General features: G+C 35.9%; 1 protein-coding gene across 4 annotated transcripts in view; it reads right to left on the bottom strand.

Annotated features, from left to right (window-relative positions):
- Nucleotides 1–24,131, bottom strand: part of ME1 (malic enzyme 1) — a 213,043-nt gene that overhangs the window by 101,439 nt on the left and 87,473 nt on the right. For all 4 annotated transcript variants that reach the window (XM_077903231.1, XM_077903230.1, XM_077903233.1 and 1 more), the window contains exons 4-5: nt 19,331–19,406; nt 12,060–12,221 (exon numbers count right to left, since the gene is read on the bottom strand). In XM_077903231.1, the coding sequence (XP_077759357.1) occupies nt 12,060–12,221; nt 19,331–19,406 (238 nt within the window). The remainder of the gene's footprint in view (nt 1–12,059; nt 12,222–19,330; nt 19,407–24,131) is intronic.

The following is a 24,131-nucleotide window of genomic DNA, read 5'->3' as shown; positions in this document are numbered from 1 at the left end:
GTGGCAATTCAGAATTGCCAGGACCAGAGAGCAATATGATTCCCATTTTGAATTGAAGTGTTGATTATGGTTATTCTGTCCCTGCCTCACCACTGAACAGCTAAGAGGAGTCACGCCAAGGAGCAAAACACAAGACGCTTCATTTGCATCTAGATGTATTTAGATGACAGGACCCCAGACTCTGGGCCTGCTGTTGTTAATGGGATGAAACTTCTGGGAACCTAGAATGGAGATATGCATATTTTACGTGTGGAATGTGAACAATCTGTGAAGGATAAGAATCTAGATGGAGAAAGGCTGTGCCAAGCATCCAGACCTACCTAGCCATCCCAGTGAATCATAAACATTAATAAAATAGTAAATGTTTTAAGTCACTAAATTTGGAGGTGGTTTGTTATGGATAAATGATATGTTTTTGCAGGTGCTGTGATATTAAAAGGTTAAGCCATCTGAATCACCTGAGTTGGGACCTTCTTAAAGCCAACAGAAATTATATGCCAGTTCATACATATTATCCTAGTATAATTATTAACAGCATCCTCTTTTAGTGGGTTTGGCCAGTAGATTCTGTGGTCATCCTATTTATAATAAACTGCACAACAATGAGTTAAGGCTGTCCAGCTAGCTGTTCAAGTTAACATATTTAATCACATAAATGTATCTCAGATGAAATATAAAATCTGAAATAGTGCTGTAGTAAAGTCCAGCTGTTCTGTGAGGCCTAATAACTTTAAACAATCTACTGGCAAACTTCTGAAGAGCTGAGATTAAAGCACCAATGAGCTACTGCCAGAATTAAAATACTTTCTCCATGTGTGGAATATATTTGGACTTCTAAAATGTGAATTTGGAAAAGAACACAATTGAGAAAAGATGCTACATGTTTCACCTTCTCTTTTGTCTCATTCTTTCCCATTCTAATAATTAAGTATGTATCATAAAGAATGATACATACATACAATGAAGAGTCAAGTATGAAGATTTAAGAATAATTTATCTTGTTATCTTTGAATTAAATCAGGAAGTTATAAAATGCTTCCAAGTCATAAATGTCCCTGTCAAAAGTTACTGTTTTTTTTTAAATTCATGATAATTGCAGCATGAATAATAAATGTAATCTTGGAAATATCACTGACCAAAAAAATTAGTATCTACAAAAAGCAACTTAACAAGATTACCCAATTTTGATAATGGTTCCATAGACCAAATAGCCTGGCACAGAAGTGATACTAATTCATTGGCTTAAAAACTTCTTGTTGCCAAGGGTAAAAATTTAATAGATCTTTGTTGAAGAATAAATGAAAGACTTGAAATTAAGGAAGCACTTAAAAAAGTTTAGACTTCCTTTAACAAGAAGTGTCACATAAAATATATGTGGTGTCACAAAAGACTTATAAGCATGAAAAAAGGGGGAAAAGGCGGAAAAAAAGCAGGGGAAAAATATTAAAAGACAAAATACATAGAAATAGAAGAGAGTTCCAAAAAGAAGTAAGGAGGGACTACACTGGTGAAGGTAATTACTTACTCATTAGCAATATCTCAATTCTGAAAACTTGGAAATTTTTATTTGAAGTACTCATTTATTTAATGTTGATAGAAATCATTTTTAACTCTCACCCTGTTTCAGTTTCTCGCATTCTTACCTTGCCAATCTGGAGTTTGAGAATTAAAAAATATTTTCTTAAGAATGAAAAAAAATAATTTATTTTTCATTCCTAAATAGACTTTGGTGTGTGTTTAGGGGTTGCCAGGCATCCTATATGTGAATGTGGACATGTCCTGAATTTAACAATTTTTATCCTGTGTCTTATACTGACTTTGTCAGAACACCCTAAATATTCTATATTCAGCTTTTTTCAGTAAATTATAAAAATTTGGTAGTCAGGAAAACTATTTTTTTCTTAATATTTTAAGGTCTTTTTTACATTAGAAAAGCAATATTTGCCTAACAGAAAATTTGAGAGAACTGAACAGTAAAATTACAAAGAATACCAACAATCTCTACTCACTACTAGCACCTTGATGCATATACTTCTAAGTCATTTTCCCAATGTCTATGCATATAAAATACTATCTCTCTAAATGTGTGACAATATCATAGATTGTTTCATAACCCTTTTACACAGAGTAATATATTATGAAAAGTTTTCATGTCACTAGATGAACATTTTAAAAACTTGCAATCTATACTGAAACTCTGCCCTTCTAGAGAGTATGAACAAATTAATATCTCCACCCAGTAACATATAAATACAGGTCCTTCCTTGACTTACAATAGAATTACATCCCAATAAACTCATCATAAACTAAAAATATCTTAAATTGAAAATGCATTTAATACACCTAACCTACTGAACATCATAGCTTAGTCTGGACTCCCTTAAATATGCTCAGAATACTTACATTGGCCTATACAGGAGCACAATCATTGACAAAAAGCCTATTTTATAATAACGTGCTGGATATCTCATGTAATTCCTTGAACACCATACTGAAAAACAGAATGGTTGTCTGGGTACAGAATGGTTATAAGTATATTGGCTGTTTAATGTCATGATCACATGGCTGACTAGGAGCTGCAGCTCGCTGCCTCTGCCCAGCATCATGAGAGAAAGAGATTATACCACATACCACTGGCCTGGAAAAAGATTAAAATTCAAAATCTGAAGTATGGTTTCTACTGAATGCTTATAACTTTGGCACCATTGTGAAGCCCAGAAATCCTAAGTCAAACCATCATAAGTCAGGAACCATCTATGTCTCTATTTGTTGCAGCATCAAATATATTATCTTTCTATATATATGTATATATATGAAATATACACATAAATATGATTAAATATGCAAATATTAAATATATAAAAATACACATTATTTGATATATAAAATGTTGTCAAGTGGCATTCATTTGTATTTCTCTTCTAACATTGAACATTTTTATAAGTTCATTGACCATTTTTAACTGAAAAAGTCAGGTTCTGTAAGGAATATAAATTTCGGCTGTTTTGCTGATTCGTATCATCAATAATACACTTACAGAAACTATACTACCAACATTTAGCCAAGAGTCTGAGCCATAAAATTTTAAATATTGCATAAAAGCAATATTTTAAATGTCATCATGCATATGAGTTGGCATGAATGTAAAAAAAGTGGTAGAAATAAAAATGATTCAAGTTTGACTGTGATTCAGTAAGTCTGGAGTGGAGCCCAGGATTTTTCATTCTTAACACACGTCCCTGGTAATTTTGAATCAGTTGGTTCATAGAACATATAGTTAGTGAGAACCACTAACTTCAAATTTATATTAAGTTAAAATAAAAATATTCTACTTCCCAAAAGGTTCTTATCTCGGGTAAATATTTTATCTATTTTAATTTATACATGGGTGATTCTAAAATATAGCACAAACTTCAAGGGCTTCCCGGTAGTTTTAGTGCATATAAAGCCAAACTGAAGATCCCACCTCGTTCCCAAGGCATTGCTGTAGTACTTCAAAAAGCAAAGAAATTCTTGATATGATCCATTATCATCTGATTTAGATAGGGTGAGATAAAAAGAAATTGCAAAATGTAAGCACATGACACGACAAATAGAAAACCTGGAAACTGAAGGATCTTCTTTCCTCTGGCTTTATTATAATCATTAGTGCTCATTCCAGTGCAGAATCTCTTGTCTGAAATGACAAGCAATCCCATCATATGAAAGGGAAAAAAATGAAGGAGAGTGGAGGGACAAATGATGACGTTCTAGCTGGGACTCGGTGGTAAGAAGAATAATGACTTCCCTCATCCTTAGAACCTGTCAATATGTTACCTTATGTGGCAAAAGGGACTGCAGATGTGATTAAGGGTAAGTCTTGGAAAGTGAAAAAATCTTTCCTGGCTGTGCTCAGAGAAAGGGAGGTGATGACAGAAGGAGAGCCAGAAAGATACTACACTGCTGGCTTGAAAATGGAAAAAGAGCACCATAAACCAAGGAACAAGGAGGCAATCTCTAGAAGTGGGAAAAGATAGTGATATAAAACACAGCCCTGTGGACACATTTTAAGATTTTAGCCCTTTGAACCTTGTGTCAAAGTTGTGACTATAAAATAATAACTATAAAATAATATATTTGTGTTGCTTTAAGCCACTAAGTTTGTAGTGACTTTTTATAGTAGAAACAGAAAATTAACACAGGCCACATTTTAGGGCCAACACTAGTTTCTGTACACAGCTACAGGTGACAGAAAGTCTAAAAGGTTTTTCCTTCCTTCAGTTTCTCTCCATCATGGCCAGTTCATGCAAGATATGAAGAGTACTTTCCAGAAGGAACACAAGGATGAACTTTCTAAACGGATGGAGGCTTCAACTTTGTGAGTTTGAGTTTCAATAAGAATTCTAGATCTAGTTATACTGTACACATGAACTAAAGACCAGACTAAACATAAAATGAGAATCAGAAATGAGACCTGGAGCACTGATTCCATAAATGAAGAATAACTATGCAAAAACAACTGCCTTTAGCCTCTTGGAAGAGTAACCAAATGCTATGGGCCAAACTGTGTCCTCACCAAAATCATATGTTGAGGTCCTAATCCCCAATACCTCAGCATACATGAAAACAGAGTCTTTAAAGAGGTAATTAAATTAAATGAGGTCATTAGGGTGGGTCCTAATCCAATATAACTAGTGTTCTTATAAGAAAAAATTAGCACACAGATGCACACAGAGGGAAGACCCTATGGAAACACTGAAGGAAAACCAGAGGAAGAAAAGCCAAGGAGAAAGACCTTAGAAGGAATTAACCCTGTTGACACCCTGATCTTAGAAATCTAGCCTCTAGAACCGTGAGAAAATAGATTTCTCTTGGTGCACCACCCAAATCTATATAGTACTGTTATGGCAGACCTAGAAAACTAATATACCATGTAATACATGAAAGCAGTCTTGAAGACCTAATAAAACCTAGATCGGTATGTAGGGAACACAAGGAATATCTACTCATGTTTTTAATCAAATAGCAAACTTTGATATTTGTCACTTACAAAAGAACAACCAACAAATAATAAATATAATTAGTTTGAAGGTTTTGCAACGGCTTATAAAGAAAACTGAATATGGTATGTTCTGAAAAGACAACTGAAAAAAATTAAGGTAACAGAAGTAAATTGTATATAGCTACAGTTTCACAATTAACATAAAGAAAATGTGAACTGGGGATGCCTGAGTGGTTCAGTTGAGCATCTGCCTTTGGCTCAGGTGGTGATCCCAGGGTCCTGGGATCGAGTTCTGCATCAGGCTCCCCACAGGAGCCTGCTTCTCCCTCTGCCTATGTCTCTGCCTCTCTCTGTGTGTCTCTCATGAATAAATAAATAAAATCTTTAAAAAAATTTTTTTAAATCTAAAAAACGAAAATGTGACCTGTGACATAACAGATGAAAAATATGAAGGAAACACAAACATCCTACCTAAATGAATGCTTTGCTTTATTACCTAAAGAATAAGAGTATTTTTTTTTTTTTAGCCAACCATTTTATGGCTCAGTTTCATCATCTTTGGCTTTTTTATTTTTTAAGATTTTATTTTTAAGTAATCTCTACACTCAACTTGGGACTTGAACTTACAGCCCTAAGATCAAGAGTCACATGCTCTATTGACTGAGCCAATCAGACACTCAACCAGTGTCTTTGTCCTCTAAACCTCCTCTTAGTGAAAGATGTTGAGATGAAGGAAGTCAGGCAAGTGTGATCTTACATCAAGTTAAGAATGTCCTATCAATTGGCTCTTAATTTCTTTCCTATTTCCATTACTATTCAATATATGAATTTATAATGAAAGAGCAAAGTGTTTATAATTTATAAAAATGGGATCTAGTTCTCATTAAACTTTGCTGGAGTATTCTGGATAAGAAAATAAGTGGTGTTATCAATTTGTTTTTATATTTTTACCATAAAATGTAAAATTGGACAGAGATTCACAAAGAGATGAGTCTAAAAGTTTTACCATAGGGGGAAAAGTTTTTACCATGGAATGTTTTTACTAAAAGCAGTTTTCCACATATGAAAGTAAAACATAAATCAGCAACATACAAACTTCATTACATTTTATACTCAGTCATATTCTAGTGAATTAAATTTTGTCTTTTTAGTAAAGCGGCAATACAAAATAAAAAGAATAAAGTGTCAGAATGAATTAAATAAGATTAAGAGTTAATAACACATCTCACTCTAAATATTTTTCTATTCTCCTTTAGGTATTATTTAAGAGCTATAAACAAAAAAATTCAGGTTAGATTGATTATAAGTTAGAATGTTATAACGTATTTTGAATTCCAATAGCTCACAAGAGAAAAACAAAGTCATGTGTTGGAGCATTTTTATTTTAAGCAACAGAAAAGTTAATCTAGAATCTAAATGGCTTCTATTCTTCCTGATATATAAGTACTTTATTGTTAATAGACTACAGTTGATTTGTGTGTCCCAAAAGTTAAGGAAATGACAAAAATATATTCTGCTTTATAAATACAGCATACCTCTATTAGTTTTTGGAAAAGACAAGGCAGATGTATACTTGTAAAAAAATCATTCTTCTGATTAACTAAATCAAATGTCACTATTTCCTTGCTTAGAAAATTTGAATACCACATAACATCAGCAGAATAAACTATTCTTGCTAATTTGCAAATGAAACAATTTTTGTTAGTTATTACAAATACTTAGGAAACCTGTTGAAATTTTAATATTTATTTTGCAAGCAGTCACCTTACTGAGGGATCTAATTTGGTCATGATAATTGTTATTTGATTTTCTTGGGTTTCATCAATAAACCTATTACCTATAAATAATGATAACTGGGTCTTTTCCAATCAGTCAACTATCCCATTTGTTTTTCTTGTCTTATAAAAAAGGCTAGCACTTTCTGAACAATCAAAGAGAATACTGATAACAAGTGTCTTGATAACTCTTTAAAAGAAAGTCTCTAAAGGGCACCCAGGTGGCACAGTCAAACATCTGACTCTTGGTTTCGGCTCAGGTCACGATCCCAAAGTCATGGGATCGAGTCCCATTTCAGGCTCTGCACTTAATATGGAGTCTCCTTACAGACTCTCTCTCTTCTGCTCTGCCCCTCCCCCCACCATGTGAGTAGTCTCTACTAAAATAAGTAAATCTTTTTTATAAAAATTAAAAATTAAAATTAAAAGTAAAAGAATTATGAAGCTGCTAATAGTTTGAATAGTTTTTGATATTAAAAGTATCCGGCTAAACTCAACAGCAAAGAAACAAACAATCCAATCATGAAATGGGCAAAAGACATGAACAGAACTCTCACAGAGGAAGACATACACATGGCCAACAAGCACATGAGGAAATGCTCCACATCACTTGCCATCAGGGAAATACAAATCAAAACCACAATGAGATACCACCTCACACCAGTGAGAATGGGGAAAATTAACAACCCAGGAAACAACAAATGTTGGAGAGGATGTGGAGAAAGGGGAACCCTCTTGCACTGTTGGTGGGAATGTGAACTGTTGCAGCCACTCTGGAAAACTGTGTGGAGGTTCCTCAAAAAGTTAAAAATAGACCTGCCCTACGACCCAGCAATTGCACTGCTGGGGATTTACCCCAAAGATACAGATGCAGTGAAACGCCAGGACACGTGCATCCCGATGTTTATAGCAGCAATGTCCACAATAGCTAAACTGTGGAAGGAGCCTCGGTGTCCATCAAAAGATGAATGGATAAAGAAAATGTGGTCTATGTATACAATGGAATATTACTCAGCCATTAGAAACGACAAATACCCACCATCTGCTTCGACGTGGATGGAACTGGAGGGTATTATGCTGAGTGAAATAAGTCAATCGGAGAAGGACAAACATTATATGGTCTCATTCATTCGGGGAATATAAAAAATAGTGAAAGGGAATAAAGGGTAAAGGAGAAAAAATGAGTGGGAAATATCAGAAAGGGAGACAGAAAATGAAAAACTCCTAACTCCGGGAAACGAACTAGGGATGGTGGAAGGGGAGGTGGGGGCGGTGGTGGTGACTGGGTGACAGGCACTGAGGTGGGCACTTGATGGGATGAGCACTGGGTGTTATTCTATATGTTGGCAAATTGAACACCAATAAAAAATAAATTTATATAAAAAAAAGTATCCTGCAAGGTTCAGTTTGCCAATATTTTATGAAGAATTTTTGTTTCTACATCTACATTCATAAATATCTACATCTACATTCATATAAGCTAAAATTTACTAAGTGCTTACAAAATGCCAATCACAATCATGAGTACTCTAAGAGCATTAAATTATGACAACTATGTAAGATAGGTACTCATTTTACATGAGGAAATTAAAGCACAGAAGAGGTAAGTAACTTTTTCAAGATTACACACCTAGAAAGTGGTAAAGGTAGGAACATGGGTAAACATGAGACAAATTAGCAGTTTCTTATTATATGCTATATCTTTTTTTACCAGGTTTGGATATCAAGGTTATGTTTTCATAAAACGGAATGGGAAGCTGTAATTTTAATATGCTCTAGAACATTTTATAATGTATAGGAGCTACTTTTCCTTAAAAGTTTGAATGATCAGGGGATCCCTGGGTGGTTCAGCGGTTTGGCGCCTGCCTTTGGCCCAGGGCACGATCTTGGAGTCCTGGGATCGAGTCCCACGTCAGGCTCCTGGTGTGGAGCCTGCTTCTCCCTCTGCCTGTGTCTCTGCCTCTCTCTCTCTCTCTGTCTATCGTGAATAAATAAATAAAAAATTTTTTAAAAGTTTGAATGATCAAATTCATAATCTTGTATAAATTTAAAACTGAATTCTATTTGATTTGACTTAAATCTACTGAATTAGTTCATTAATTCTACTAAATTAAGTCAAATTCTACTGAATTCTAATTAATTTAACATTAAAATTTAGACCTATTTTCCCTTTTGTAGGTTTGTCTCTTCTATTTCTCTCTATTGCTTGCATAAATCTGGTGACATGGTTCATAAGCATTCAACCATTTTGGATAGAACCTCACTATTTCATCTAACAGCCTAGGAACCCCAACTAATTGTCACAAGGTGTAGGCTAGCCATGCCAGAAAAACTAACCATGTGACCTGGATTGAGGGACTTTGATTCAAATGTAATCAAACTGGTACCTGGGTTCATGTGGGCAATCAATGAATCAATCATGACTAGGTAATGGAGCCCCAATAGAAACTCTGAGCAGTGGGGGTTCAGACCAACCTCACATATTAATACCACAGGTAACTTGCCCTGTCTCTACAAAGAGGAAAATAGAAGCTTCACACTTGGAACCCTCTGAGACTCTCTCCCCTACTCATCTCTTGCTTTGGCTGATTTTAATCTACCATAACTGTGATTATAATCGTTTCATTGAGATTTGTGCATCCTTTTAGGGAATTATCAAGCCTGAGAGTTAGCTTTGGGGAATCTCCTCCCAAACACACAGCTGGGTCTCAGAAGGGAAGACAGTTGCAAGGACTTTGTAGTTTGGCTAACTCTACACAAAACAAAGTTATCTTTTTAAAAGAAACAAATAATTTACTCTTTTTAAAATAGGAACTCTAGCTGCTCAGATATTAATATACAGTTTCACCATTGCTAAATGTGACTTATAGAAAAATGGGAGTTATAAGCAGATAACAGTAATATAGAGACTAACAATATATTGTAAATGGCAGAGAAATGGTTTGCTAATTGTCCCTTAATGGTTTGCCAAATGTCCGTATCAAAGCATTTAATATATTTTGAAACTAATTACATATATACCTCTTTTTCTTGATTCAGAACATCTTGCTGGCAAGATCTTAAATTATTAACTCCATTATCACCTAGGTTTTGCTTAGGCCTTAACAGATAGTAGGTTCTCAATATTTATCTAATTCAATTAAATCTATAATGGAATCTTAAGAGTTTTGAAAAGGTCTCTCAAGCTAAAAACTGACCTGTCAAAGAGTTAAAATTCCACTATTCATTTTTTCCCCTAATATCTCCAAAACTCCACTGGCAATAAGCAAAAACCTCTAGAAATAACACATAGCATTTCAATAACAAGATAATGTAAATTATCAGATTATTTTCTAATTTAGTAACTTGAATACCTTTCAAATGTAGTAAGCACCAGGCATTTTTAATGAGAGAAGGGCAAAAGAAAGCAAGATTTACAACAAGGCAAAGTAAGAAATTTGATGAAGGATCAATGGATATGGATTCTATAGGCTGAGGAGGTAGAATACAGGACAGAAATGGAATAAATGTAAAAGCCCTGCATGCAAAAAGAATACTATCAGATAATGTGAGAAAACTCAAGACAACTAGCCAATTTGACAATTTTAAGACCTCTTTTCGTGAAATAAAGTATCTCCTATAACTAAATACAATCTATCAGTGCAAAATACCCAGTGTTATAGTTTCATCATTGTAACTTTCTCTATGTCGACATTACATTGACAACATCTCAATAAAAGACCCAAGTTTGGGGCTCCTGGTTGGCTTAGTCATAGGAGCAGGTGACTCTCGATCTCAGGGTTGTGGATTTGAGCCCCTGCTGGGTACGGAGACTACATTAAAAATAAATAAATAAAATCTTTTAAAAACAAGCAAAAGCCCAAATTTAAAACTGAATTCTTACATTTTTGTATGCCTTTCCCATCACTCCTGACTCCTCTTCACCTCTCCCTAGAATTCTTAAGATGTTCTACAGATTACAGAACCTGTAATGCTACAGGTTTTATTTATTTGAGATAGTGTGAGTAAGCAAGAGAACACAAGCAAGAGGAGGGGCAGAGGGAAAGGGAGAAACAGACTCCCCACTAGCAGGGAGCCTGATGTGGGTCTGGATCCTGGGACTCCAGGATCTGACCTGAGCCAAAGGAAGATGTTTAATGGACTGAGCACATCCAGATTTTGTAATTTGAAACTATACCTGATGTTATTGTAATTTATCACAGAAGAATGTTTTTAAAATATATGAAAAAATAAAGAGGAAATCTTAATGTTCAATATGCATATGTAATTTTAGGATGATTGTTCAAAGATGTCAGGTTTGATAATTTCTAAGTCATTTCTATTAGTATTGAAAAAGAATATATCAGATAAGCAGCATGCTTTTATCAAAATGTTCCCTTTATAAAGGTTAAATGAGCACTCGCATATATAGGAAGTTAGATATTATAATTTTCTCTATTAATGAATATAAAACCTGTTCAAGTTAATATTCTACTATCAATGGGTTAATTGCCTTAGGAGGGAAGAAAACAACTATAAAAACTGTATACATTCTACCTTTAATTTCTAGTATCTGTCACAATAACTGAACCTAAATATTAGCAATAAAGGATGAGCAAAAATACGTACTGATATACAACTTTAGGATTCTAAAATATTGATACAGGAATGAGAAACACTAAATTCCAAATCATCAGAGGCACCTGGGTGGCTTAGTCAGTTAGGCATCCAAGTCTCGATTTTGGCTCAGGTCATAATTTCAGAGTCCTGGGGTAGAGTCGGCCATGAGGCTCTCCACTCAGTGGAGAGTCTGCTTGTCTCCCTTCCCCTCTGTCCCTCACCACTGCTCACCTGAACACAATCTCTCTCTCTAAAATAAAACTTTAAATAAATAAATAAAATTCCAAGTCATCTACCACAGGTTTAAAACAGGCTTCTAGAACAAGATTTCATACTGATTAAACTTAGTGAGGCCTTTGGGATTAGTTCCTAATTAGTATGAAAACAATAATTTTAAAAAAGAAACCATGATCTCCTAAAGTAAAACATATACTCTATAGAATGATGGTGTGAGTGTTCCTCAAAGGATAAAACACTAATAAACAAGCTGGTAAAAGATCAGTCACATTATTGAGAAGGAGAAGAAAAGAGGAAAAGAGAAAGAATAATTTTCTTATAATTCTTGGGGGATGAGTTTGAGGAGGGAGGGAGAACCAGACAAAAAGAAGTGAATGTTATGAAGTTCCTGAAAAAAACCTCAAAAGACAAGAATTGGTGCTGGTTTTTAAGGTGTCCAGACTGTCTTACAGACTTAAATTGTTTACCTCATTTTCTGTTCCCACATCCAGAATAACAGGCAGACATTCCTGGGGATTCATCCCTCCGCAGGCTGTATACAGCGCCAACTTGCCCACAGGGATGCCCATTCCATTACAGCCAAGATCTCCCAAGCCAAGAATACGCTCTCCATCAGTCACCACAATAGCCTAAAAGAGAAAGAAAAAGTAGCCATTAATAGACGTTTAGAAATCCAGGGGCACAATTCCTTGTCTCTGCCTTCTGAAGTTAATACTCCTGTAATGAAATACTAAGCTGTCGAAAACCAAAATTTAATATATATATCTAAGAGATTTCATATGATCTTAAGTGTGGAAGAGTGGAGACAAGGAATAAAGTTGGTATATATTTTTAAACCATTTTTTAAAAATACATATAAATGATTACTTTGATTAGTGAAGAAGAGAGGGTATAACACATAAAGATCAGAATAACTTTGTGGCAAATGGGAAGAGTACAGGGAAACAGGAGCTCAAAGCGGAAACTAAAGTGAAATGCAGAGCAGCTTTGATACCAATCCCATCCACTTTGAGCATAATTTTGGGAGAGCCCTAGGTAAATAATGCATGATTGCTATGTAGCCCCCCAATGCTCTGATGTTTAGTTTATGCATCTTGGCACCATCCTCCTATTTTCACAGCAATGTTGATCCATCCTCTTTAACTCCTCTAGCCACTGGATACTGTTCTGCCATTTTTGAAATATGCTGAGTACAGTTTGCTACTTCTCTTACCTGAAAACCTTCCACTAGACTTAATGAATTTTGTTTAGTTTCTTTCCAATAACCTTGAGTATCTATGAGACATACATTTTAATCATGAGGAGATTTTATTTCCATTTTATTTGATATCTGTATGAAATTAATGCATCTAACATCCTTATTCTATGATTCATGGCCATTATATGAATTTAAGCAAAACCAAACTTGTGAAACACAATTTGTTAGGTTCTCTTTCAACTCCTACACTTGTTTCAATTGACCCTTGGGAAAATGTCAGTCATTTGACCTTAAATAAATGGATGAATTAAATCTTCTGTTTCTTATTTGTAAAACAGGAATAATAAAGGTATTTGCAGAGGAGCTACATAAAAATAGGAACCAACTCTATTTTATTCTGCTACTGTACAGCAACACCATGCATAGCATTTGGCACATAGTAAACAATGAATAAACAGTTAGTTAGTTAGTTAGTTAGTTAGTTAGTTGCATAAATCTGTGATTCAATAAAACAGGAACATGATATACAAAGTATTTACCATACATAGTACCTGGTACATTACAAATTCTCAACAAATTGTAACTATTGATACTACCATCAAGAATATTATACATGGTCATGGTATTTTAGGAGAGGAATTAAGAGTATATTAGATGAACCCATCTCTTTTGTTTTATAGATTAGGAAACTGAAGATCACAGAACTGAAATCATCTGTCTAAGGTGATTTACCTGGTTAATACCAAAGAATCAGAAACTGGGTATGTTAACTCCTAATACAATGTTTTTCCCCTACACCACAGTGGAAAACATATTTTAAAATATACTTTTCAGATCTTTTTAATTTTCTGTTCACTTATATTATGCAGCTCTTAAAGAACTGCCTTAAAATAAATACACCTGAAAAGCAGGTGAAAATTATTTTTGCATACCCCATAAAGCCGACCTTTGTCAAATTTTCCATGTCTAATTGCAAAGGGTCAATAGGTTATGCTATTTTGAAGATGACAACTTGATAGCACTGGTTTAGTCAGCTCTGAAGATAAGATAAATACCACAGAAAAATGTAATTTTGTTTTTTAAATTAAAATCAAATTTTCAAAGTCCAAATACTCCAATTACATATTTGACATTATTCTATTTATCACATTATCACGAACAGAAGTACTTTTATCTATTGCTGGTAATTATACATTACTTTACATACAGGTAAAGTTTAGTTGGCCTGCATTTATTTTAAAAATTTTTTTAAAAGATATTTTATAAAGAGAACATTGTTGTATAACTTAGGTATGATCTGGATAATAATTTATACAATGCTTTCCAGGTTCATTAAAGATATTTAGACCCAGGGAGTTGCTACTTGCGATTTTCATCTGTTTCAACGTTCTTGAAAAAGGGGTTGAAAGTAACAGTAATTTTCACTTATTTTTGATAGCACATCTAAGTTAAACTAAATCTATGTCTTGTATGTAAAGGAAAAATGTTACTTTAATTCACTTCTTTCTGAGTTTTATTTTCTAAGCCCTCCTTTCATCCTGAGCTATTAGTTTTGTTATATAAATATGCCATGGGCTTTTATATAGGTGGTAGTTATTTAAGTAACTTTTAAAAAAGATTTACTTATTTATTTTCGGGGAGGAGCATGCATGGGTGAGAAGGAGCAGAGAGAGAGTTCCAAGCAGGTTCCATGCCCAGCAAGGAGCGCAACATGGGGCTTGATCTCAGGACCCCAAAATCATGACCTGAGCATAAATCAAGAGTCAGATGCTCAAATGACTGAGCCACCTAGGTGCCCATGAGTAATGTTTAAACTGTTTTTGAGACATTTGCTATTTTATCTGCTTATGCCTTGTTACAAATATACATTTGTAACACTAATTCACAAACATCTCAACATTATAAATTCTAATAGTGAAGGAATCCTCTGGAAAACAAAATTCTAATAGTGAAGGAATCCTCTGGAAAACAAAAATGTGCCACCTACACAGCTTATCATTAAATTGACATTCCCTTGGCTTTTGTTTTTACCTACTTCACCTCCCACTTAAGGAAAATAAAGCATTTGGATGTCTTCCACACAATAATGAAGTTACAAAGCAGGATGATCTCAGTAAACAACCATAATTCTCTCACTAATGTCTGCATTTCAGAAATTTCATCTTCATTCTACTGTGTCAATTAATACCTAGGCATTAGCTGACTAGTAACTCTGCATGAGTATACAGGGGTTCTCCTGAACACACACAGACACCCTTACCATGTATCCTGTTTTCACTCCTTCTTTTCCTTTTCTAGGACCTGAATGCACACCTCTTGCCGCTTTGTTGCCTGATGAGTCTTCCTCAATATTACTTATAGAAAGTTACTCCTATCTATAAATATGACATTCTATCATTTCAAGTCTAAATCCCTCTGAATTTTAAGACCTAACATAATAATTTGATCACCTCTTACTTAAACAATCTTAAGCCCACTACATTTCCATATTAACACTTAGCTTTAGTCAGGCCAGCCAAGTAATTCACTTTCTGCACAAAAACACTCCATTCTCTTCCTGTACTGGATACTTAAATTCATCTGTCCCCTTCTTAGAATAAAATCTTCTTCCCTTTCCAGTTATCAAAGGCTAAATTTAAATTCCAACTTTGGTACAAAAATTTCTTAACTATTTTGCCTTTTCTAAATGATAGTCTCCTCTGAATGAATATGGCATTAATAATTTATACCAGTTTAATTATATATTGTCTAATAATTGGTTGTCTTTGTTTCATGTGTGCTTTCTTCAATATTCTATTACAATAAAGAGCTGCCATTTAAGTGCCTATTCTGTGCCAGATATTATGCTAGGCTTTTAAAATAATACTTAGTATAGTTAGTGATGTGGGAAACAAAGGCAGAAGAAAAATTATTAAATTTCCTTATTACTTAGAGCCCACTGATAAGTCCTTGAAATACTCAGAGTGATCTTGATCTAGGAATTCAACTGCCTCGATGTTAATACTTTGCTAAGGGCAAAGGGCAATTTTAGCCCAACCCTGTAAGTCTACCTTAACATATAAAAATCCTTTAAAAATTTCCTTTATCTCGGGATCCCTGGGTGGCGCAGCGGTTTGGCGCCTGCCTTTGGCCCAGGGCACGATCCTGGAGACCCGATATCGAATCCCACGTCGGGCTCCGGGTGCATGGAGCCTGCTTCTCCTTCTGCCTATGTCTCTGCCTCTCTCTCTCTCTCTCTCTCTGTTACTATCATAAATTAAAAAAAAAATTCCTTTATCTCTAAACCCCCCAAGATATGTGTTGACAATCATCCCCCAAGTATAAAACCCACCAATATCCACCTGAAGGGTCTCACTGACTAAGGTTTTATTAGGCTGTAATAAATGACCTTTTCCCCAACAATAGCTAGCCCCCTCAAGGCTTCCAAGAGAGACTTATGCTATCCCTAACCCCCTCCCAACTTAAAATATATAATGGGCCACTCCTCATCATCTGGGGGCAGCTCTTTCTGCCCACAGGTCCTGTCCTCGTGTTTTAACAAAATCACCTTTTTGCATCAAAGATGTCTCAAGAATTCTTTCTTGGGGACGCCTGGGTGTCTCAGTGATTGAGCATCTGCCATTGGCTCAGGTCATGATCCTGGGGTCCTGGGATAGAGTCCCACAACAGGATCCATGCAGAAAGCCTGCTTCTCCCTCTGCCTATGTCTTTGCCTCTCTCTGTGTGTCTCTCAGGAATAAATAAATAAAATCTTAAAAAAAAAAAAAAAGAATTCTTTCTTGGCTATATATAGGCTTCAAACACTAACATCTTTTCCTATATCAGTTAGGATCAGGAATATCAGTGAGGGTCCAATATTAAGAGTTGAAAAAATAAAAGTAGGCTACTAATGAAAATAAATGCTCAGAGATGAACTAGTAGGAAGAACACAAAGCAAGGTAACTGTGTATTGCCTAACTGTTATGATTATGTGGGTATTAATTAGTCCTCTGTACCTTAGAACTATTTCCTATAGTGACTCATTCTTAAAATCCTTTCTAGATTCCAGCTAAAATGTAAGCATCCTTCTTAGACATTTTATGCTTCACAGAATTAACACTCTGGGGTAGTTTCTGAGGACTGGATCCAAGGATACTGCAGTCTACCTAGTGGGATAAAAGGTAAGGAAACAACTTTGGGAAGAAAAGCGAAAAAACTGGGAAGACCAGAAGTCATGAAAAACATTTTGCCTTCTAAATTTGCCTGGCATAAGCCTTAGAGAGCAGAGTGAATCAATACTAGTCATTCTAGCTCACAAGAAAAGGAATGATGCAGAGGAAGACATAGACATGGCCAACAAGCACATGAGAAAATCCTCCACATCACTTGCCATCAGGGAAATACAAATCAAAACCACAATGAGATACCACCTCACACCAGTGAGAATGGGGAAAATTAACAACCCAGGAAACAACAAGTGTTGGAGAGGATGTGGAGAAAGGGGAACCCTCTTGCACTGTTGGTGGGAATGTGAACTGTTGCAGCCACTCTGGAAAACTGTGTGGAGGTTCCTCAAAAAGTTAAAAATAGACCTGCCCTACGACCCAGCAATTGCACTGCTGGGGATTTACCCCAAAGATACAGATGCAGTGAAACGCCAGGACACGTGCATCCCGATGTTTATAGCAGCAATGTCCACAATAGCCAAACTGTGGAAGGAGCCTCGGTGTCCATCAAAAGATGAATGGATAAAGAAAATGTGGTCTATGTATACAATGGAATATTACTCAGCCATTAGAAACGACAAATACCCACCATTTGCTTCGACGTGGATGGAACTGGAGGGTATTATGCTGAGTGAAATAAGTCAATCGGAGAAGGACAAACATTATATGTTCTCATTCATTTGGGTAATATAAAAAATAGTGAAAGGGAATAAAGGGGAAAGGAGAAAAAATGAGTGGGAAATATCAGAAAGGGAGACAGAACATGAGAGACTCCTAACTCTGGGGAAAGAACAAGGGGTGGTGGAAAGGGAGGTGGGCAGGGGGTAAGGGTGACTGGGTGACGGGTACTGAGGGGGGCACTTGACGGGATGAGCCCTGGGTGTTGTGCTATATGTTGGCAAAGTGAATTCCAATTTAAAAAAAAGAAAGAAAGAAAGGGAGTGATGTTTCAGAAGTCACAGCTGAAGTGCCACTGTACCCCTAAAAGGCATCAGTTCATTCAATCTTACTTCTAAGACATAGCACAATGTTGCCTGGCACTTAAGAGAAAGTTAAAAAAAAAAAAAAGGAAGAAGAGAAGAAGAAGAAGAAGAAGAAGAAGAAGAAGAAGAAGAAGAAGAAGAAGAAGAAGAAGAAGAAGGAGAAAGAAGAAGAAGAAGAAGAAGAAGAAGAAGAAGAAGAAGAAGAAGAAGAAGAAGAAGAAGAAGAAGAAAAAGAAGAAAGAAGAAAGAAGAAGAAAAAAAAAGAGCCCAAGGAAGGGACAAGTATATCTTACCTTCCTTAGACAAGAAAGGCAGTGGAGCAGCACCATGTCTAAGAGTAGTAAGGGCTCTGTGGCCTGTGTTCAGTTCCCACCACCACCATGCACTGCTGTGTAGCCACCTCGCCTTCCTTTCCTCACTTGAATTATCATGATAATTACAAGAGTCAATCCAGGTAGTGTCTCACACAGAAAACTACTAAACATTCAATACTATTCTTATTTTACTCTTATTAGGTCACTGAGAGAACAGAGTCAGATGAACTACTTCAGGTCACAATGATATAGGAAGTGAATTAATAGATTTTTTTTGTCTACTTATGTATTCTTAATGGATGATTAAACCCAACAAATGTGAAAAGGGATTTTGCTTAAAGAAATTCAGGGTAACTTCAACATTTATTCAACATTTATCATCATTTACAATGGGCAAGGAAATATTGAGAAATTATATAGAAATAGTAGGGAAACTCAGTCTCTAAATGGTACCAAAATAAAATTAAGCCAGTATGCAAACATCAAAGAAATATAAATTAGGTGACATTCACTAGAAAAGCGAGTAAATGCTGATGCAGAGAACAAAGGCAAAAAGGAAATGTAGATAAAATTAAATTTCCTTAAAAAAAAATTAAATTTCCTTACAACCTGCAGCCCAATAACAAATAGTTGAGGCAGGCAGAGTGTGACATTCCTCCAACAACTCCCAATCTTAATGTTAATGCCTTGCTAGAGAAAAAAGCAACCTAGCCAGGCCTCCAAGATACTGTGAGTCTTCTTTAGTATATGAAAATCCTTTTGGAAACTTCCCATCTTCACCTCCTCCAACACCATAGTAGTATATAATCAATTGCTCCTCACAATCCCAGGGCAGTCCTTTCTGCTCATGGATCCTGTCCCTGTGTTTTAATAAAACCACCTTTCAGCATAAACATCTCAAGAATTCTTTCATAGCCGTTGGCTTTGAACTGCAATATCTCCACACCAAATGCTATCTGGTAACATGAAAATTATCAATATGTTATAGAATAGGAAAAAGAACAAATTTGCCATACTAGAAAAACTTAGATGACTTACCTTGATGACATCTTCTGGCCATGCGTTAAGAACTGAAGCAATATGTCCTCGATCATGGATACTAATAAAGAGACCTCTGACAGAAAAGAAAAAAAAAAAGTAGTTTTAATTTACTTCATACTTGCCAAAATATCATGAATGTTTAAATTTTTTTTTTTCAGGGATGCTTGGGTGGCTCAGTGGTTGAGCATCTCCCCTTTGGATTAGGTCATAATCCCAAGGTCCTGAAATCGAGTCCCGCATCGGGTTCCCCATGGGAAACCTGCTTTTCCCTCTGCGTATATCTCTGTCTCTCTCTGTGTGTCTCTCATGAATAAATAAATAAAATCTTTTAAAAAAAATTTTCCAGGCAGTCTGGATGGCTCAGTGGTTTAGCCTGATCCTGGAGACCCAGGATCAAGTCCCATGTCGGTCTCCCTGCATGGAGCCTGCTTCTCCCTCTGCCTGTGTCTCTGCCTCTCTCTCTGTGTGTGTGTGTCTCTCATGAATAAATAAAATCTTTAAAAAAATTTTTTTTCCAAATCAGTTTAATTCACTTCTGTTTTTATCAAATTCATGAAAATTATTTCCTTAAACAAATAAAAGGAATCTTATAATTAAGGGAGAAATTACTTTAAACAATGTATTGATATCTATAATAAAGGTTAGACTCATTCTTAAAATACATATCCTTGAATATTTTGTAAAGAAGCATTCACTCCATCATATGCAGAGAATTTTTTAAAAGATTTTATTTATTTATTCATAAGAGGCACAGAGAGAGAGAGAGAGGCAGAGACACAGGCAGAGGGAGAAGCAGGCTTCTTCTCCTTTAGCAGAAGTTAAAGGTGGTGCTAAACCGGTGGGTCCCCCGGGCTGCCCCTATGCAGAGAATTTAAACTATCAATTCCACTCATAGATTCATTTAGTCTTTTATTAAATAATATATATAAAAGCACATCGAAAAACATGAAGCATGTGTAAATAGGCATTTTCAGTTTATATTTCACTTTACTACATCCTCACCGTCTGAAGATGAGAGTCTGTATTAGAAATGGGTTAAGTGACTAATGCTGAGCAGTCCTTTTATGTGAAACATACTTGACTTTTTTTTAAGTTCAAACATCCAAGTTATAATTCTTTGATATTCAGTCTTAGTTGCTGTTTGCAATCTGTTACTTAGACTCAAATGAAGACTTTGACACTGCTCTCCTCCTATCCCCCATTTCCTAGGAAAGTGTAACAAGTAACTAAAAAAATTAAAATTAAAAATAAATCTCAGTGTCTTAATCTCATTTAAACGTTTTACTTTAGGGACACCTGGGTGGCTCAGTGGTTGAGTGTCTGCTTTCAGCTCAGGGCATGATCCCGGTCCAGTCCAGGGATCGAGTCCCTCCATCAGGCTCCCTCTCAGGAGCCTGCTTCTCCCTCTGCCTACGTCTCTCCCCCTCTCTCTGTGTCTCTCATGAATAAGTAAATAAAATCTTTAAAAAGAAAAAAAAGAGTTTTACTTTAGTATTGTTAAACGTAATTCAAATACAAAGAGCTACATACAACCAATGTACAGCTTAATGAATTTTTATAAGGCAACCACCCTTGTACATAATATCCATTTAAAGCAGAGTCTTGTCAGTATCCCAGAAGCCTTCCTCATGTTTCTCCCAATCAAAAACCATTCCCTCCTAAGAGTAACAACTATCCTGACTCTTATGGTATCATTTAATTTACAGTTCTATCATAAAATGATAAGCTACCCCTAGACACTACAATTTGTCTTCTAAAGTTTCTCATAATCTGGATTTTGCTGATTACATTCCTATGGTATAGATTAACAAACAGGTCTTTCTTCCATACTTCTTGAGAAACTGGTAATTAAATCAAAAGGCTTAATCAGATTCATATCCATTTTTTATGAGACAATTCATGGTCTGGTGTTATGAGAAGATGCACAGTACTGTTATAAGCTAGACCCCAAGACCTAACCTTTACTGCTCACCTGCTTGTACTCACCAACCTTTGTTCCACATTTTTCCTAAAGCTCATTTTTCCAGCTTATCTCTTAGGCAAATGGAAACCAAACCACCCCTTGAGCCATAACAACTGCCCTGGCAAGATCTGCAGCTGGCCCAGACCAGCCAGACCAGTTTCAACTTAAACCTTGACTTGGGCCTGCGCAGATAGACATGGAGTGACCTCTAGAATGATCCACAACCACCTTTATCTCATTAGTATACTAAAATCTCTACCCAAGGAGGAACACAAGCCTCATTTAAACAACATATAATGTGTATATGGGCATGTTTCCTTATGGCACATCTGTGACCTTATGCCTGCCACTACTTACAAAGACAAGGCTTCCCTATCTAAATATTTACCTCAACCCTAAATAAAAGAAATCCATCCACACTTGCTTGGAGAGTCATGGCTTTGGAAGCTATTCCTCAAGATCTTATTTGCTGCAAATAAAGTACTTTGTGTAACAACTCAACCTGGGACAGTTTCTGACTCACCAAGAGCAAATTCACATTGGTTTAGTTACAGTATCTTGTAGTCCTTTACATGACTTTAACAGCTGCTGATGCTTAATATCTAAATTCACTAATTCACTAGGAGTTACAACATGGAATATTCCAGTTCTAGCAATCATTCCTCATGTATTTGCTGAGACTCTTATTTAAAGACAAATTTCACCGTATCTATTGTTTGGCAAATGCAAGATTCCTTCTCTTAACAGTTTTTGAAATAAAGAACTCATTTGCGGGGCACCTGGGTGGCTCAGCTGGTTAAGCACCACACTCTTCATTTCAGCTCAGATCATGATTTCAGAGTGGTGAGACTGAGCCCCACATTAGGCTCTACACTCAGCAGGGAGTCAGCTTGAGATTCTCTCTCCCCATCTCCCTCTGCCCCTTCCCTGGCTCATGTACTCACTTGCTCGCTCGCTCCCTAAAATAAATGAATCTTTAAAAAAAAAAAAAAAGAAAGAAAAGAAGAAGAAAACCTAGCTCATTTGCTGAAATCCTTCAAGAGTCTCCACTAACGTGTGTGTATATATACATGCATGTGTTGTGTGTATGTTCTGGATTAATATGAACTCGTGGATTTAAACATATTTGATGTGCTTTAATCCACTGCAGTTATTTTCTTTACTGGGACTCAAATTATCCCATACTTAGCCAGTGGAAGGCTCTTCATGTTGGCCTGTGAATTCTTTTGACATGACTCTAACTTGTGGGTTTGTCTTTTTTTTTCGCTTTTTTTTTTTTTTAAGATTTTATTTATTTATTCATGAGAGACAGAGAGAGAGAAGCAGTCTCCATGCAGGGAGCCCGACGTAGGACTTGATCCCGAGTCTCCAGGATCAGGCCCTGGGCTGAAGGTGGTGCTAAACCACTGAGTCACTGAGGCTGCCCTCGCCTTTTTTTTAAAGCATGAGATCAAGACCTGAGCTGAGATCAAGAGTCAGACATTTAACCAACTGAGCCATCCAGGCACCCTATGACTATAGGTTTTGACAGCCTCCTTGTTCTCTGTTATGACAAAATGTTCCTTGTTGTCTTACAAATGTCTGCTTCAGGCCTGAAATAATCCATTTCTCTAAGAATACCTTCTTTCTTTTATAGAAAATGGTATTTCAAGACTACAATATAGGTAATAGACATCCCATCTGCCACTAGTTGGTGAAAGTACTGTTATAGAAAAATTATAAAACAATGTTAAGATTCGCTTCCTATTTATGGCCAGAGATCTCAAACTGGCTCTCTTTTTTGAGTTTATTTATTTAAATAATCTCCACATCCAACATGGGGCTTGAACTCATGATACCAAGAGCTACATGCGTTTCCAACTAAGCCAGCCATGCATCTCACACTGGCATTCTTCTTTTACAAAGTTTACCACTATGATTTCCTAGCAAATTCAACTTCGCAGTCTCTGAGAAGGCCATTTCACACTTTCTCATTTCTCCTCACCTCCTACACTCATCTCCCTCTCACACTCAGCTGATCACCAAATCTTAATTTCAAACAGATAGATGCAATAGGGTGAAAACTACCTCATCTTTCTAATATAAATTCTACTAATCCATCTGCATCTTTTTAAATAGGTTTTATTTTTTAGAACAGTATTAGGCTCACAGCAAAATAGAACAGAAGATTCAGAGACTTCTCATAAACTTCCTGGCCCCACACATGCCTAGCCTTCCTCATTGTCAATATACCTCACAACACAGTAGGCACCGACACACCATTATCACCCAGAGTCCATAGTTTACATTAGGGTTCATGTTTAGTGTTGTACATTCTGGGGGTATGAACAAATGTATAGTGACATGTATCCATAACTAAAGTATAATACAGAGTTGATTTACTACTCTGAAATGTCCTTCCCGCTCAAACCCCTAACAACCACTGATCTTTTTTACTGTCTCCATATTTTTCCCTTGTCTAAAATGTCATATAGTTGGAATCATACAGTTTATAGTCTTTTCAAATTGGCTTTTCACTCAGTAATAAAGATTTAAGGTTCCTCCATGTCTTTTCATGGATTCACAGCTCATTTCCTTTTAGCACTAATATTCCATTGTCTGGATACACCAGTTTGTTTACTCATTCACCTACTGAAGGATATCATGGTTGCTCCCAAGTTTTGGCAATTACAATAAAGCTGTTTAAAAACATTCGTGTGAAGGTTTTTGTGTGGATCTAAGTTTTTCAATTCCTTTGGGTAAATAAATATCAGGGATAGAATTATTGTATTTAATAAAAGTAGGTTTAGTTTTGTAAAAACTCGCAAACCATCTTCCAAAGTGGCTGTATCATTT

The sequence above is a fragment of the Canis aureus genome, chromosome 7 (assembly GCF_053574225.1).
Source record: "Canis aureus isolate CA01 chromosome 7, VMU_Caureus_v.1.0, whole genome shotgun sequence".
NCBI lineage: Eukaryota > Metazoa > Chordata > Mammalia > Carnivora > Canidae > Canis > Canis aureus.
This window is presented reverse-complemented; position numbering and strand designations above follow the sequence as displayed.